The sequence below is a fragment of the Rhyacophila brunnea genome, unplaced genomic scaffold, assembly GCF_057557595.1.
Source record: "Rhyacophila brunnea isolate RB1 unplaced genomic scaffold, BYU_Rbru_1.0 scaffold_1, whole genome shotgun sequence".
In the NCBI taxonomy this organism is placed as follows: Eukaryota; Metazoa; Arthropoda; class Insecta; order Trichoptera; family Rhyacophilidae; genus Rhyacophila; species Rhyacophila brunnea.
Window position 1 is genome coordinate 62,392,344 of NW_028232751.1, and position 18,969 is coordinate 62,411,312.

An 18,969-nucleotide genomic window follows, 5' to 3' on the forward strand; every position below is an offset into this window, starting at 1 on the left:
TTGCATACCGTGTTTTATGCCGTATCAATTATCTGAACAAAAGAAAAAGCCAACAAGGCCTTAGAAATGTTTATTATTTTGAGAAATTTCTATAAAATTGATAAAGTAATTATTTTTGTTACAGAAATAAATGAAATTATAATTTTTTCCTAAAAAAAATTATTAAAAAAAATTTTTGTGAACAAATATTTTTTTTACCTAAATGGACACCGGTCAGAAAACTGACCGCTGGGAAATCGATAATTACGAAAAAACTATATACATAAAAAAAAAAATATTTTTTCTGTTCATCAAAATGAATATAGAATACATAAAAAAAATAATTAAGCACATATCTTTTAAAAAAAAAGTTGTCCTATAAAGGGTTAAACAGGAAACGGGGGGTAAATCAATTATTTTAAACATGCAAATATGTTGAACACACGACATATATTGGGAATGTCGTCACATACACGCAGAATTCGTTTTTACCGCTTGAAACAAAAATTAATTTAATTTTTTTATTTTTGCAAATAAAATTCGTAGCGTGCAAGGTACCGCTATACATACACCTACCGGCAGTAAAAAGGTTAATATGGATTAACATATAGCAAAGAAATAACTTGTAAATTAACTCATCTTTAGGGTTGGTAATCGTCTATTGTATAATAACAAGTATACTTAGGGACAGCGGCGGCTCCTCTAACACTATGCATGTGCGCTGCACTGCTTTTTCCTAAACATCACTCAATGTGCACAATGCTATTCATAAGTCATCACTCGTTTATCGCAATTTAATCCATGTAAATTTATACCAAAAGCATGTACTCACTGAATAGTCATCGAAATCGTGCGCTCGTGGTGAACGCACTAATATCGATCTTAGTTTGCCATTCATATTGCATTGTGTAATAACAGTTCTACCCGATACGTGAAAGTCATAAACATGTCATAAAAACACAAGATTTAATTGCTTTTTGGGACGCCGACCAGATCATAAATTTCGACACAGAAAAAAAACAGTAGGAATACGCGGAAAAATGTAGTATCTGAGATTTAGCAGGATTGATAAAAAATAGTTTTTTTTTATTTAAATCTCATATAAATTCATTGGACATAGGCTGATATTGAATACAAATTGATTATCAACATAAATATTATGGTTACGATCCTTAAATCGTTCTATATTTGCAAATATTTGAATATAATTTATAAAAAAATAATATCTGAGTTATCATGTTGTTTTAGCAAGTGAGTGCATTATTATAACATGATGTCATATGTTTAACAATACCCGACTCGCGCTAAGTTTTATTGCCGACGCAATTTTTTAGACTTTATTTTATTTTGTAGACGAAGGGTCCGACGCCTTGTCGTCAATAATTCAATATCCTGTGTCGAAAAATACGTAAGTATTCAAAACAAACGATTGTTATATATATTTTTTTTATATTGTCTTGAAAAATTATTGCAGTTCACTGTTCAGTTTAATTTCTGCTGCCGCGATCTAAAGTCCCCACAAACGAGGTGGAATTTTAACATTAAAACTGTTGACACCGTTTACATATATTACGAACCACTTAAGGAGTATATGGAAGCAATATTAAACAGTGAAAGTGATAGCAATACAATTAATCAAGCATTAATGTTTCTGCGGTATCTCACAGATGAACATTTCATGTTTTGGCTATCATTTTTTCGGCAGATAATGCCTCATTGTGACATTTTATTTAAACAATTGCAATCTCGAAACTTAGACTCCGTATTGATAAAACGTTTTATTTGTGATTTTGAAGTGTCTGTTAATAATATCAAAAGTTCCCATGAAAGTTTATCCGAGCCTCCCAGTAAAAGAATAAAATTTAACAATATAGAAATGTGTAAAGATGTCTGTGATTTAATATTAGTCCAAATGAAAGATAGGCTTGAATATAATAAACATTTGCTAGCGGCGAAACTTTTTTATTGTGAACATTTTGAAGGATACACAGGGTTAATTTTCCTGAAAATGATTTTAAAATGACCCTGGAATCATATGACTTTTTGGATGAATTTAAACTTAAACACGAATTATCAGTTATTTACAATAGGGACGATTTTACAAACGCGGATGGTGCTATAGCTATTTTACAATTGTTTTATAATAATAATTTAATGACATCATTTTCCCAATGTACTAAACTTTTAAAAATCATTTGTACAATTCCGATGACATTTGTGGAAAGTGAAAGGTGTTTTTCAACCCTTAAAAGAATTAAATCGTTTTTAAGAAATACCATGAACCACGACAGACATAATTGTCTATCTGTGTTAAGCATCGAGAAAAAACTTTTACAATCAGTTCCAGACTTTAATGAGAAAGTGATTGAGGTGTTCGCTAAGCAGAAACAACGCCGAATTGATTTTCTTTTTAAATGAGGTAAGAAAGTTTTTAGTGCACCCCCTATAAAAGCAATTTTGGTAACCACCGGCCGCCACTGCTTAGGGAATGTGACATTTTGGAAACTAGAGAGTAACGAATAAAGGGAATAGGATCTGAGTAACACTGAGTACCCCTTCGTCAAAAAAAATGCATATACATATTTTAATAACAATAAAAATATATTTATTTTTTCCTTTTTTAGTACGTAAAAAAAATAGTAATACTTAACGGCCCACGTGCTCGTCGTAGGTCAAAATTGAGTTTTTATTGTATTTTCAAACCATGATCCTGGACACTCCTTAAACGTTGTAGATAATCTATTTATATAATTTTGAAGCCTTATTATCCTTTATAACTATTTTAAACATTTGATGACTGCATAAAGTATTTTTGTTACATAAAATAGTATTCCTTTAAACCTCTCGCTCTAATGTTTTAGAATATAGTCATATTTCGGTACATAACTGTGCAGTGGTGTTAAGATTTTTACATTTATTAATTTTTAAACGCATTTATGAAACCATTAGTATAATTTATTACGAGATAATTTTTGTATAATATTCACGATAAAAAATTATATTGATAATCTCTGTGATCCCAAATTTGACAAGAATTAGGCATTTTATTATTCAAAAAATCGGCAAGATTAACACATTTGAAGATGATTCTAAAGATACTTATTATAAGCTATGTCTTTGACCATTCAAGTGTGATAAACATTTTATGAACAATGATTGCTTTATAATAATTATTGACCTAAGAATAAGGTAGTGTTTTTTTGAAATACGCCATTTCTTTTGTCATTCCCCAGTGGTTAAGCTACAACATACGGCCGTAGCCATAAATTGACAAACTATAATTAAAGTACGGAGTAAAATGATATTGACGCGTGTGTTTGAACATGTACCGTTTAAAAAAAAATAAAAATAAATTCGGTTAGGTACATGTTCAAACACGCGCGTTAACATAATTTTACTCCCTACTTTAATTATAGTTTGTCAATTTATGGCTACGGCCGTATGTTGTAGCTTAACTACTAGGGAATGACAAAAGAAATGGCGTATTTCAAAAAAACACTACCTTATTCTTAGGTCAATAATTATTATAAAGCAATCATTATTCATAAAATGTTTATCACACTTGAATGGTCAAAGACATAGCTTATAATAAGTATCTTTAGAATCATCTTCAAATGTGTTAATCTTGCCGATTTTTTGAATAATAAAATGCCTAATTCTTGTCAAATTTGGGATCACAGAGATTATCAATATAATTTTTTATCGTGAATATTTTACAAAAATTATCTCGTAATAAATTATCCTAATGGTTTCATAAATGCGTTTAAAAATTAATAAATGTAAAAATCTTAACACCACTGCACAGTTATGTACCGAAATATGACTATATTCTAAAACATTAGAGCGAGAGGTTTAAAAGAATACTATTTTATGTAACAAAAATACTTTATGCAGTCATCAAATGTTTAAAATAACTATAAAGGATAATAAGGCTTCAAAATTATATAAATAGATTATCTACAACGTTTAAGGAGTGTCCAGGATCATGGTTTTAAAATACAATAAAAACTCAATTTTTACCTTCGACGAGCATGTCCCCCCATAATAAAATAAATAAAATTCATTATAATCAATGAGAAGGATGAATTATTAATTGTTTATGTTGAGACAGATCATCATAATTTGGTTCCCTGGTTGTTAATTTTAATCTGAGATGTGGTTCCACATCTAAAAAGCCTGTTCCTTTTTTTTGACTTAATATCTACAAATGCTTAAAAAGCAACTTCACAATATAGATATTATGAAGTTGGAAAAGGCAAGATGTACTTCAGAACTTTCTCTGTTAAAACTGGATACACAATATGTTGCATTTGCAACGAGAATGATGTTAAAGTACGCTCCTTATATTTATTTTTCAAGAATCCGTCTGAAGCTAATTCCAACAATTGCTTTTCTTCCGCATGCCATAAACCTTCTAGCATGGATGTTGTATTGATGTCGTATTAATGCTTGTTTCACCAGGCGCAGCCAAAGTCTGGTGCAGCGCGTACCCCCACCAAATTCTTCCCCTACCCCAGAGGGTACGTGTACCACACTTTGGGAAACACTGATTTAGATGATAGACTAAAAAGGAGAGAAGCTGTAAAATAAGTAATATGAAGAAAGTAACCTGAACTAAGCATAGACTAGTGTAAAAGTTTGTCTGTGAGTACATAAGAATTTTTTTTTTTTTTTTTTTTTTCCGACCATGTCCGATCCTAATAGGATCATATGGGCCTCCACAAAGTAGAGGGTTGTATTAACAGATTTTGTTTTTTACGAGAAATGGATGTCAGCCACTTGCTCAACCTATTAGGTCCATACCCTGACTCACACACAAATTGAAAAACAATATGTGTACTTGCCAGACCCAGGATTCGAACCTGAGACCCACGGCTTGATAGTCCAGCGCTTAAGCCACGCAGCCACCGTGGGTGGGTGCATAAGAATTATATGTGTGCAAATTCTAACTTCTAGAAGTTAGCATAAGGAAATACAGAGAGGGGTTTAATTAATAAAAGAGAATTTGATGGTACACCCATTTTTGTATTAAAATTATAAAACAGTACACATATTATTATGTACAAACAATAATAAAAATGAATAAAGCAAACATAGGTGTACAATGGTTGAGAGCAGTTAACATAAACAAAATAGAAACTAATATTACAAAAGGAAACTAGCAAAAGTTGATTATCCTCTGCATGCCGCCTCTGGGTGTCCGAGGCGGACATTGCGTGAGGAAGAAGGTGGATCTGACAGCTCGACTATGTTAGTTGATGACAGAGGAAGGTACCAAGGTGACAAAGTGGCAAAAATTTCCTTCCATACATAGTTACTTAACGGCCCACATGCGCCACGTAGGTCAAAATATTATTTAGTAAAATATAGTATTTTCAGAGCATAATCCTGGACAATCATTAAACGTTGTAGATAATCTATTTATATAATTTTGAAGCCTTATTATCCTTTATATTTATTTTAAACATTTGATGACTGCATAAAGTATTTTTATTACATAAAATAATCATTACGAAAAATGCAAAAAAAACATTTTAAATTTAATTTTATTAAGAAAGAATCAATACAATTATTAAATTAATATGAATTCTACGTCAACATAGAGAAGCATAAAAGATTATTAATGACAGGTAAAGATAATCAGTGTGACCTTTGTTACTGCTTGTTTGAAACAAGCTGTTGGATTCTCGGTTCCAATGACATTACTACATAATATATTTATTATTGCAAAAACAGTTAATTTCATTCAGGTAATGATGAGGAATCCCTTTTTCTGTTAAAAGGAGATGCAAAAAAAAGTTATTCCAATGTACTAATAGCCCCTTTACACGTTCATGGATAGTACGTATTATCGCGGCCATAACAAGAAAATGCAAGTGTAAGTTACAAGACTACATGCATGGATCAAAAATGTTCAGTGGCTTCTGAATTTTCACGCGATAGTTGCAGCTTGCACGATACTGCGCATGCGCATTAGATATATAATGGTGAACCTGTTGGAAAAAATACAAACTTACTGTGAAGACCATTTTGACGTTCACAGTTCGTCGCTATAGGTTTTGTTTCCCGAATATCCATTTTTGTCGAAATCGACATTTTAATGCAGTTCAATTTCTTTTATCGAACTCTACCGAAATCATTTATAAAAACAATATATTTTTATCTAGGAACAGAGATATTTTTTTAAAAAACCCGAATACGCCATGTTAAGTTACAATTACTCCGTGGTGTTCTCCCGAATGTCCAACTATTCGTACCTGAATATCCAAGCTAATTTCAGTCGAAATATATCTCTGGCTGAGTGTTTATTTCCCGAATATGACTTTAGCCAATCAAACCGCGCTCACGCCGTGCATCTCGCTCCCACATTCACGCTGTCTAGCTCTAAAACAAATCACGCCCACTTTCATATTTTTCGGCCTTCCGCAGACTTCTTTCAAATTTCGTCTTATTGATATTGTTTTTAACGTTACTATTGTTTTAATAGTGAATTCATCAAATTTGAAGAGATCATTCATATCTGATACATCACCAGTTCGCCCTGAACTTACAGTAGAGTTGTGGAAGTGAGTATTTTAACCTAAATAACTGCATTTTGTTTTGATAAATGACACAAAATCCCAATGGTTATATGAATTCTACAGTATGACCCGGCAACTACTATGACGTAAAAAATAATTATTATTTCAAATTATTATTAATCAAACATTGTTTGTCTTTATTTTACTTTTAATCTAGGTATTTCTATGAAAATAAAGGCGATGCTATTATTTATTTTTGAATGCGCTGATAGTTAATTTAATTTAATGTGTATGTTAGTAACTATTTATTTGGTGGATATTATATACTTAGGATATTGGTACCTACCTAATATTAGCAGCCAATGGTAATTAATTTATACATGCTATTATTTTGTGTTGTTATTCCTTACAATAGTAAATATATAATATTTATTTGGTGGTTTGTAATAAGCTTAATTGTCAATTATAGAAATATATAGATATAATAATATACAGATATATATATACGAGTAAGTACCATCATAAAATATTGGAGAAATGACCGTGACGTCAGTTAGTAATTGAAGTAGTAGATACCTTATAATATATTTTCTCAGAAGTGAATTAAAAAAAATATGTAAGTATGTTTAATTATTACAATGGTACATTCTTAAATCTTGTGAATTATTCGTTAAATAAAAAAATAGTTATTAAAAACTATTTTATTACTTAATCCGAAAAAGCGATTGCCGCATGTTATTATTACATACGAACTTGGGTAATTACGATCATTAAGTATTTAAATAGTAGAGGTAATTATTAACAATTATCGTGTAAATAAATATAACATTTGAGGCGCGTACTTTTTGACCACTCAGTAATCTGTGGGCCGTGCAGCAATACGCTACGGTCTTAAATCCCGAACGTCCATGTTTTGTCCCGAATATCCATTATTCTGAGAGAGCGCTGAAAATTTCCCGAATATCCACAGTGAGTACTTGTAAATAAAACGCATTTTCTGTGCATTTAATGATTTATACCAGTATATTATTCTTGGAATCTATTCTTAGATAATGTTGCAATCATACAGTATAGAAAGAATGATTGATACATCTACTGATATTAAAATATACGACAATGAAATTTGTTTTTCGTCTCCTGTAAAATTGACATTTGGTCTATTCGGGAAACAAATCCTATAGCGACGAGTTGCCAGTCTTGATTCTTGGTGGTATTGGCTTACGTGTCTCTGATAGTTATCTTAGGAATAGAGGGCATCCATTGTACGTTCTCCTAAGGTGGTACCCATTTATTGTGATTTCTATGATATTACATAAATAATATAATAAAATTATTGTGTTCAAGGATTTTGTGTCATATAGGACATATAATAAAAATACTTTCATCTATGGATAAGAAAAGACTCGATGACATCGAGCAACTTTACACGCTGCTTGTTGGCAAATTTACAATCTGCTCGTAAACTCGCCCAGTGTCAATGATCACAACAAGCTAACAAGCAGATTATAAACATTCTACCGAGAAAAGTTGACAGCTGATCAACTTTACACGCTTACACGCTGGCGTCTGGGCCTATTGCGTCTGTGCAGTAGAGCGATGGTAGCGACCTCCCAGTAAAAAAACGAACTACTCATTTTGACATTTACCATTTTGACGTTTTAAAATGAAAACATTATTCGGTAAGCATTCTACGTTCATTTACGTTCCACTCCATAGTGCTAGAGCCTGATAAAAGTAAACAACAACGTGTATTGTAACAATTGTGTATATTATCTACGCTTTTTTACATATATTATCTATTGTCTATGATCTGCAACTACGTTCTTTCAAAATAGTCGCTGGCTTGTGGCTTCTCAGGGAATGGAAAGTTTTTTGTGTCATCATCACAATCGCAGTAGCTGAATCGCCTGCTTTTAAATTTGCCAACAAACAGCTTGTAAAGTAGCTCAATGTCAATGTTGCTTAAGGGGGGACATGCTCGTCGAAGGTCAAAATTGAGTTTTTATTGTATTTTCAAACCATGATCCTGGACACTCCTTAAACGTTGTAGATAATCTATTTATATAATTTTGAAGCCTTATTATCCTTTATAGTTATTTTAAACATTTGATGACTGCATAATTCATGGTTTGAAAATACGATAAAAACTCAATTTTGACCTACGACGAGCACGTGGGCCGTTAAGTCAGAATGTAAAACTATTTGGTCAGCCGAGAAAACCTTGACTGATTTATAATGGAATTTCTTGAATTTACCAGTAAACATTTTTCGCCGGAAGTGGTCCTAAATAAAAAAAAGCCTCGGAATTTTTTAAATTCTCCCTTATTTTATTGTGTGAAACAAAAAATCTATATATTTTCAACAGAATGATGACAACTATTGCCGACTCAAGTAGAAAGCCGATACATTTACAATGAGTGGTCCTACGTTTTCAGCCCCTCCCGGTGCTGTCTATGAATGACCTGACATTGTTCTATAGAGTGCTCATACTGACGCGTCTGTCGTGTTCACACAGGGAATGGTTTGATTTGGATAGATGAGTTACATGATAAATAATACACTAGCATTAACACACCTTCTACAATAATGTAATGCATAGATCAATGCTACATATTTTTTAGAAATCAATATTACCACCAGTTTTTGTGTGAAGGACTAGTTTGACTTTGACAACTGATGAATTCCAGGAATGTATAGTATTTATAAACAAAATAACACTGATGGTTAATATATTTGATTTGAGAATTTTTTATAATTCAATTTGAAACGAGAAATGGCGAATCAATATGTCAAGCAATCTGGGATCTGATTTGGACAGCTGAACAGTGGACCACTCGTTGCTTGTGCAAAAAGATAATGCTCAGGCTTCATTTAAAGATGGCGCTGTGACAACGTGTACTCTAATTTTTACCGAAAATTCGGTGAAAAAAATGGCAACACTTCGTTTATTATCTATGCAGGCAACAACATAATCTACCTGTCAACCGGTTTCTGTCATTATCAGGAAATAAATTTTACGTAATCTTGTGTACAAAATAGTATTTTAAAAATTCAAAATGAATCCAACGAGTACTGATTTACCAAATCAAGGAATACCGATGGATAGAGGCCTAGGAAATCAACCACCACCCAATCGAAGAGTGCTTCAAGTGAGTAAATAAAGTCATACACAAATTTTGTTTGATTTAGTTCGGTAAACATTCGACACATATATTGTTTATTAATTATGTTACAAAACCTTCTCAATTTTAATTAAAATTACTTTAAAATTTACTTGCCTGTCGAAAAGGCGAGGTTGCATCTTATTTGTTGAGGTCTGCATTTGTGATAATAATGTTCACGAAAATATTCCAAGTTTAAGGAATGATGAATGATAGCAGTGATTCTGGACTATGGATTCCAATCCCGGGATCCCGAGCTATTTTCGATACCTATGAAGCCTGGGATTGACTTTCGGGATTGATTTTTTTATCAATTTTATGGAAAATAAAATAAAAACGAAAATATAACAGAAAAAATACTTTTAATAACAAATAACTACATTAGAAATAAACTGAGTTTGAATGAAGTTTGATTTATACCCATGTGTAAGTTGCCGATTCATTTTATTTTTTCACATAAATCAATAAAAATGAGAAAGATTGGAAAAAAACAATGCTTCGCACTATAATAATTAAGGCCATGCATTAGTTGAGACACGGTCTAAAAAGATCGTCGCTAGGCGATGCGCGGTTTGCGGGTCGCGGGTGCAAATGAGGCATGTCAAACCAAATATTATTTGTCTTATAAATCCAACATGTGTCCATTTAATGTTCTGTTTATTGTTTTATCAGTGACAATAATAATATATTCATTGACATGTTTTCTTTTTAAAGTAAATGGGTAAAGTTTTAAGTCATCTTTACACGATTTAGGAATTATTACGGCCGTCGCCATCACGAAGCAAAATGACGTCCTTCCAGCTCTACATGCTCTCTCAGAATGGGAGCGAGTGCAAAATTTCGTCGCGCCTATGGTAGAAAATTATTTGGCGTTTCACTGATGAATCACCTTAACAAAGCAATTTCACCATGATCTCATACGTTTTTACAAAGCCTCGGTAAAATCATATTTTTTTTTACATAATACTTAATAAATACTTCCAAAAAGCATCTGCAACAACAGAAAAAGATAGCCCCTGTAATAAACTTGCTGAAACAATTTTCGCAATGATAAACGTGTGTTCATACGGCAATGTTACCTTAATTTTGAAATTTGTTTAAAATAAATTCATCAATTTTCATTTGATAATTGTTTTGTCTATAAAAATAATTCCATCGTTTTCAGCCACCTTTAAAATTTTCCCCAGAAGAAAAACGTGTCCTCAATGAGTGCAACAGTGAAAGTTTCTATCAACGTTCTCTGCCGCTGGCATCAATGATGGGCTTCGGGACATATCTTGGTGTTCAGTCAGGTAAAAAGCATATTTTTTCAGCAAATTACCAGATTCATGTACCTTTTGTTTTATTGTACTATGTACATGCGAGGTGCCTTCTGATTAGACACCTTCACACTGTGTGGAAAGGTGGCCATAGAGGTTGAATTATTGGGGGAAACCAGAACATTGCCAAAGCTAATTAATTGCTCTCCTGCGTATCTATTCTACACACGAGACTACTATCGGCCACTATCAGCGGATAACGAGGGTAGTTTATCATATGTTTATATTGAAGTATTATAATTGTTACAATAAGTTAGCCGTCTAAACAGTCAAAACTGTCTATCTCGCTCTAAAATTTAGCACAGCCAAGAGAGGTGCCGTTAAAACATAGCAATTTTTGTAAAAATTACAACTAACTTATTGTAATTGTTACAATAAGTACTAATACTTGATACAAAAATATGAAAAACTACCCTCGATAGCTGCCGATAGCAGTGTTTTGTATAGAATAGATGCGCTGATAGTAATAATAGAATTGTATTGATAATTTTATGATAAACTATAATATGCAGAAATGTATTAATGAATAAGTGACTTTTTTACTGCGTCATATGAGACCCAATGCTAGAATTTAGTAAATTATTATTTTAGAATCAATGCTATACACTAGTCTGCACTGCTATGAAGTGAGTTAGTACGTTAATATGTTCTTTCTGTTCTCTTTTTGTATATAATGATCTTTATTGATAACACTTACAGGATATTTGAAACGAAATAGTCGATTTGGCCCTGCCCCAAAAGTAATGGCAGCATTGTGCGTTGGCTATTTCATGGGAAAGGTGTCGTATCAGAAAAGGTGCGCGGAGAAATTGATGGAACTTCCAAATAGCACAATTGGACAGATTCTACGGCAGCGAAGAGATGGAGAGATTGGGTAATTTATAATTCATTTTGAATACATAACTTTACTATCAGATATAGAAATTTAAATATAAGCTATTCACCTAAAATACTCATTTAATTAATATTTCCATGTCTATAACAGTGTGTCTTCTATTTCTATGACAAATATCCTGTAATGGAGAGATTTAATAAGTAGAAATTGAAGATTAACACAGACTTCATTCTAACTTCACGCAATGGGGTTTATATCGAACACATGAAATTAAAACTTTATTCAAAAATACTAGCAACACAATGTACTCAATATTGTCATTTACCTAGTCTTTATTTGACATTCAATGTGAAGGTGAGATTGATGACATCAACCAGGGGTAGAGAGGAGGTAAAGGGCTCGATTCTATTACGAGTGGTAAGCAATTGTGACACGGGGGGGTCATAGGGTGAAGAGATAACAGCTCATACTCTTCTTGCTTGACCAGAGTGAACGCGCGGGCAGCGGCGCGTGAAACTCAAACGTATAACTGTGTGTGAAATGCCCAAAAAAAAGACACTGTCTACGAACATTTCACACACGGTTATACATTTGAGTTGCTCGCGCCGCTCCTATAATGCTGAATAATAAAAACTTGTGGCCTAGTTATGTATCAGCGCTTCTATTCTATACTATCGGCCGCTATCGGTGGTTAACGATGGTAGTTTATCATATTATGTTTGTATTGAAGTATTATAATTGTTACAATAAGTTTGTCATCTAAACAGTCAAAACTATCTATCTAGCTCTAAAATTTAGCACAGCCAAGAGAGGTGCTGTTAAAACATAGGACTTATTGTAACAATTACAACTAACTTATTGTATAGTATACATTTTTGAATAAGCAGCTAGCTAGCAAATATTGCATCTGACGTATGACGTTTTTCAATACCTCAAACAGCTTAAAACTTCTCATAATAAAGCCAAAATGTTATAAGTACCAGATTTGCATAAAAATCAACATACTGGCCTTTTGTACTTTATATTATTATGAATTGCCGGCCACAGACGGACAGTTCTCGTAACAGGTTGAACATGCCAGTTAATAACTATACAGTTATCTTTGGTAGATAATCTGCGGCGCCCATAGACGGACACTTTTCGACCTTTCAGATATGTGCCATGTTCAAACTGCCAGCGACCCCCCACTCCCGTGTTTTTGTAAAACTGTTGGAATTTCAACTAGCCGAAAGTTCTCGACTGACATTAGATGGCGGTAACGTAAAGTAGAATATACCGCACGATACAACTACGGCTGGTGTTGCTTGTTATAAAATACAAATTCATTTATTATTAAAAATATAATAATATTATGTACGCGGAGATCGCAAATATTATATTTTATTTATTTTTACGAGAGTAAAACAAAGTAATAGTTATTTATGTAAACATATTATTTTATACAATATAATATAAATGTTAAAATTTTAGAGAGCATTATAAATATTAAGTTATTGTGAAAATATAGACTAATTTTATTTATTGTATGTAGTGAATATTACAAATTATTAATTTAAGACGTTCACAACATAAATTAATATACCTAATTGTGAATGACAATGTCGCTAAATCTAAATAAAATCTAAGTATATATTTTAATAATATCATAGTAATTAATTATTATACTGATGATTGATGTAAATATAATTTTGTGGCTTATTGTATATAAAATCAATACCTTTATAAATATTACCGTTTTCTTACTTAATTAATACTGTCCATTAAAGGGAATAATTTATTCAAAAGAAAAGATTATATTTTATATTTACACGAATGTGTATAATATTGTTTCGGTGAATCGATAAAATACACAATCCACTAGCGAAATCATGATTCATTTTACCAACGTCATAGGTGTGTATTTATGTCAATTTGTTTCTAATAAAAACAATTATAACCATAATAAATTCAAAGTTAAATTATTCGTGTATCATCGTTCAAGTATACCCTACCTAAAACTAATTTAAACAATACCCCTGTGTATTATCTCCGCGAACATAACCTCCATAGTTTTTGACACTTGCTCTGCCACGGACAATAACTGTACGTATATGGGCACGTCTGTTGACAGTTCGACAGATTTAAATGGGGTAGTTAAACTGATCTGTGGTGTGTCCACTAACGTACAGTTATTGAACAGTTATTGTCTGTGCCATGTTCAAACTGCTACGAGAACTGTCCGTCTATGGGGGCCTAATGTGACATACAAAATGATGGACTAAATTTCTTACGTGCATTAATTTTGAATTTTATTTTATTAGTTGCTTAATCCGAAGTTATTTTTCGATGTTCGTTTTGTTAAAAAAAAGGTAAATAATTACGAGATATTTTTTTTGAAATCCAGTTTCTAGACACTGACGTTTCAGAAAATCTAGCATGTTTTTCTGCCATCTGACTTATTTTCTTACCCTATTTGGCATATTTCTGTGAATGACAGTTGGCAACGTTCTATACTTAACCGTTTACTGCCTCTCAGTCAATATATCGCCCTACCCTGCTTATGCGAAATTTTATAAAAGGATACTTTTACATCTCACAATTAATGTGCACTTTTCATTGCCTCAAAATGAATTAATAATAATATTATAACTACATTTCTCATTTCAGGATATTGTAGATAAAAAAATACACTTTATTAAAATAAATAATTGATTTTCTTTGTTTAAATGTAGGCCCGTTTCTCCTGGATTTGGAAACCCAATATCTATGTTCGGAGCATCATCCCCTGACGTTTACTCCGATGCAGGGCCGAGTTCGTCACTTGACTTAGACACTGATCGACCCAATTTCTCTAACTCCAATCTAGATGACACGTACAGGCCTGTTCCTGATGGTATTGTTTACTTTTTCATTTCCTCCCTTTTTTCTTTTTTTTTTTTTTTTAAATAAATTGACAACCAGAATAAATCATACTGTATCGAGTTTAGTGTTAAAAGGCAATGAGATTGATTTAAAATAATTTTAGAAGCTTAGAGAGATGTAAAATCTGCTATCAGTTGATTCATCAGGTGTCCTTATCACTCGAATGTTCCTTACAGTCAAATTTTTAGCTTCAAGTTGATTGAATACTAGTACTATATTTATAGTACTGATTCTGTTTCATAACTTGTCACAGATTATTTTGAATGTCAATTGTTGGTTTGTTTTAAAGAAGGCACTTCATTTTATTTACATTTTTAATATTTTTTATGGCTCCAAACACTTATTTTTCATATTTTTATTTTTATTTTTTAAATCAAATTCCATTCTTGCCAATTGACTGACCATAAAGTTCTTATCAAATTGAGGTGCATGTCGCCTATTGTCACGTGACGTCACAGCAAGCTGCTGTTATGGGAAAAAAGTGTGAAATATCGTTTTTCTTGGTGTTAAAAATATTATCAGACTGATACTCCCATCCCGTAGCACATTTTGAACCTTTAAATGAACATTGTCAGTTAGCAAAATCTGCTGAAATCACCAGAACAATAATGAGGTCACCTCACGTTTAACTGCACTGCATCGACACCTTCATGATTCAATGAACGTTTATACCATTTTCTACATGCCTACACTTTTCGACTGTCATGTCAAAATTACGTTTTTTTGTTTTTAGCGGTTGGCACTATGTATTTTCTATAAGAATGTTGTCTATTATCTATGGTCTGCAGGTTGGGTTCTGTTCAAAATATTATCTATGGATGTTATGTCACAAGTAATTTTAACACACGCACACGTAGAAATTGTTAAAATTAATTAAAATTAGCATGAATAATTAATAATAATTCAAATTACTAATACATTGTAGTTGGCACTCTTCATCATTGTGATTCTTCAGTGAATTTACAGAGATGGTGATCGTTCGAAGAAAGAAATATGATTAACTTGACAACATTTTAAGGGAATTCAAACTGCCGTTTTTGTTTCCAACAATTTTTTGCTATTTGTTGGGGCAAGTGTGTACAAGATTTTTTGTGTTTTCCTTCAAAGTATTAACTATGACGATTATTATTGAACTGGATTTTAAAATGAAAACAATATTATTTTACATCTCGCTTACACTTGCTTACATGATAGGAAAGTTTTTGTTGCCTCTATCATATTGAAATACATTTAAAAAAATATCAACATTGAAGTAATTATATTATTATTAAAAATAGATTTTTAAATATCAGATATATTTAATAAAAATGCACGGATTTTTAAAACATGTCAATATATAACATCAATATGATTTATTTGTTTACTATTTAAATGTTAATTCACTTCAAAACCAGAAGTCTGTTATTGTCTCCCCCGAGAGTCCGGTAAGATAGTCCAGGGACATCTTTGTATATTCCTGGACTCCAGTCATTTTTCCTTTTCAACTGTGAGTATGGATTAACTATTATTATGTATTATGAAACATTCATCTAATACGAAATGGTAGGAGAAATGAATTAATAACATACAATACATCTCTTTAGTGCATTATGTATTATGTTTATCATGGTACACATTTTTCTTCTTTACCTTGATGTCTGTTAAACAAACGTTGCAACTTATTGTTATGATATTAAAGCATACTCATATATTTCAGCATCTTTGACGATAGATGGTTCCGCACTACCTCCAAGGACTCCAGGAATATCTTACGATACTCTCCGTGAAAAAAATAGGAATGAACATACTACAGCACGTTCTCAGCCATATAAGTAAGATTCTAAGTTAACAATATACATTAGGCGCTCGGTAATCCGGCACCCATATTTTTTCACCTATGCCGGATTGTCGGAAATGCCGGATTATTGAATTTTTATAGGAAATGATAAAGGTCAAGGTTGGGCACCGAGCGAACAGCTCTCCGCTATGCAATCCGGCAGTTTAATGTGAAACCTGCCGCATTATAGAGTAGGAAAGCTGAGTTGCAAAATGCCGGACTATTGGACATGCCAGATTGATGAACGCCGGATTACCGAGCGCCTACTGTACTAGAAAAATTCTATCATTTTTGAACTCTCTGCTTTAACCATAGAGTTTTAACTACTATAATAGAGGGAGAAGTAGGATTTACATGATTGTTAATCTAAATAACAATGGTTCATTGTATAATAAACATCTCTGAGGTTTGTAGCACTAATTTATCCCTGGAAAATAGATCTCACTAAGTTTGAAGCTTGCTATAAGTGAATCTGCAATGCAAGATGACTTGAGATATTTTAAACATTTCCCGACCATGTCCGATCCTAATAAGATCATGTGGGTCTCCGCAGAGTTGAGGTTTGTATTAACAGATTTTGTTTTTACGAGAAATGGATGTCAGCCAGTTGCTCAACCTATTAGGTCCATACTCTGACTCATACACAAATTGATAAACAATATGTGTACTTGCCAGACCCAGGATTTGAACCTGGTACCCACGACGCTATAGGCCGACGCATAAGCCGCGCAGCCATCGTTAGTGTATCACTCAGTGTATCGTTTACTTTAGTATAATTTCAGAAAAATGTAACAAAACGTATATGCAGCAAAGCTGGCGTGCGCCAGGTAGGTGAATTTCACAGTGGAGTGATTGTATGGAAACAGTAACAAAATACCGAATGGCATATTTCTGCGTATGCTTGAGTAAAAGTGCCTTTTCATAATGTTGCTACAGATGAAACGACATCTTTACTTTGTTGTGCTATACTACATACCAAGAAAGTACTAATTGGTTCTACTATTTTTTTCTAGGCTAGAAGAGCCCATTCCACCAATAATGAGACCTAGACCACCTCAACCTGAGGCTAAGAACAAATACGGAGACACCATGGATTGAATTTAGTGCCATTTACCAAATTTTTGTTATTTACTTATCATTAAACCCTGCAAGAATTATGTGGTTTTTCAATCAATAGTTGTAAGTTATCTTTACATTTATATATATCAAAGAGTATTCAAATTCTCTATCTATTAAAATCTATCTCAATAACGTGCAAATTAGCATATGTTATAAATCCAACATTTCAAAATCTAAATCCGAGTGCAAACCTTTATACATCTATCTGCCTGCTAACAAATGAACATTGTATTTTACAATCATTATTGAATATTGACATTTTTAATGTTTTATTTTGAATTCGCTGCGGATGGAAAACGTGTGTAAATGCAAGCAGGTGTGGATATATTTGCGCAAATGTTACTTTATTTTTAGTGATGGTTATATTATGATATTGTGTTGGCATTGAAATTTTAAATGTACACAAAATGAACACAACATATTATTAAGGACCTTTTGACCCCATCATTAGGTACCCATACACGGCCAGTTTGTTTTTTACGAGAAATGGATGTCAGCCACTTGCTCAACCTATTAGGTCCATACCCTGACAGACACAAATTGAAAAACAATATGTGTACTTGCTAGGCCCAGGATTCGAACCTGGGATCCATGCGTTATAGTCGTATAGCTTAAGCCGCGCGGTCATGTTAGTATTAAATATATATATACTTAAATTTTATTTAGATTTACCGACATTATGATTCACGATAAGGTATATTAATTTATGTTGTGAACGTCTTCAATTAATAATTTTTAATATTCACTACATAAAATAAATAAAACTTGAATACTGAGTTATTATTCTATATTTTCACAATAACCTAATATTTATAATGCTATCTAAAATTTTAACATTTATATTATATTGTATAAAATAATATGTTTACATAAATAATTATGACTTTGTTTTACCCTCGTAAAAATAAATAAAATATATTTGCGATCTCCGTGTACATATTATTACATTATTAATAATAAATGAATTTGTATTTTATAAAAAGCAACACCAGCCGCAGCCGTATCGCGCGGTCTATTATTCTACTCAACTTGACTTAACTACTTACAAACAACTTATGTCACCCAAAAGCTTTTGGCGAGTCGAAATTCCAACAGTTTTACAAAAACACGGGAGTGGGGGGTCGCCGGCAATTTGAACCTGGCTGACATCTGGCGGTCGAAAACTTTTTGTCTATGGGAGCAGCAGATATATCTACCAAAGATAACTGTATGGCCGCCATTACGTGTTAATTGGCATGTTCAACCTGTTAATCAAACTGGCCGTGTATGGGGGCCTATTAGTCTACATATAAGTAAAATTTTTCTTTTGTTAACAGAT

At 32.4% G+C, this 18,969-nt stretch overlaps 1 protein-coding gene across 1 annotated transcript; it reads left to right on the top strand.

Annotated features, from left to right (window-relative positions):
• The first annotated feature begins 9,456 nt into the window (after positions 1–9,456).
• Positions 9,457–17,689, top strand: LOC147080046 (OCIA domain-containing protein 1-like). Its single transcript, XM_085947840.1, has 6 exons — positions 9,457–9,649; positions 10,827–10,953; positions 11,680–11,854; positions 14,527–14,687; positions 16,413–16,527; positions 17,546–17,689. The coding sequence occupies exons 1-6, from the start codon at positions 9,557–9,559 to the stop codon at positions 17,628–17,630; spliced, it is 756 nt and encodes a 251-aa protein (XP_085803966.1). The 5' UTR covers positions 9,457–9,556; the 3' UTR covers positions 17,631–17,689.
• The last annotated feature ends 1,280 nt before the right edge of the window (positions 17,690–18,969 follow it).

What these genes read in the sequence shown, in the direction of transcription:
- LOC147080046 (XM_085947840.1), top strand. Translation starts at nt 9,557, where the DNA reads ATGAATCCAACGAGTACTGATTTACCAAATCAAGGAATACCGATGGAT. An exon ending in CGAAGAGATGGAGAGATTGG is followed by an intron (nt 11,855 to 14,526) that starts GTAATTTATAAT and finishes GTTTAAATGTAG; the next exon opens with GCCCGTTTCTCCTGGATTTG. An exon ending in GCACGTTCTCAGCCATATAA is followed by an intron (nt 16,528 to 17,545) that starts GTAAGATTCTAA and finishes ATTTTTTTCTAG; the next exon opens with GCTAGAAGAGCCCATTCCAC.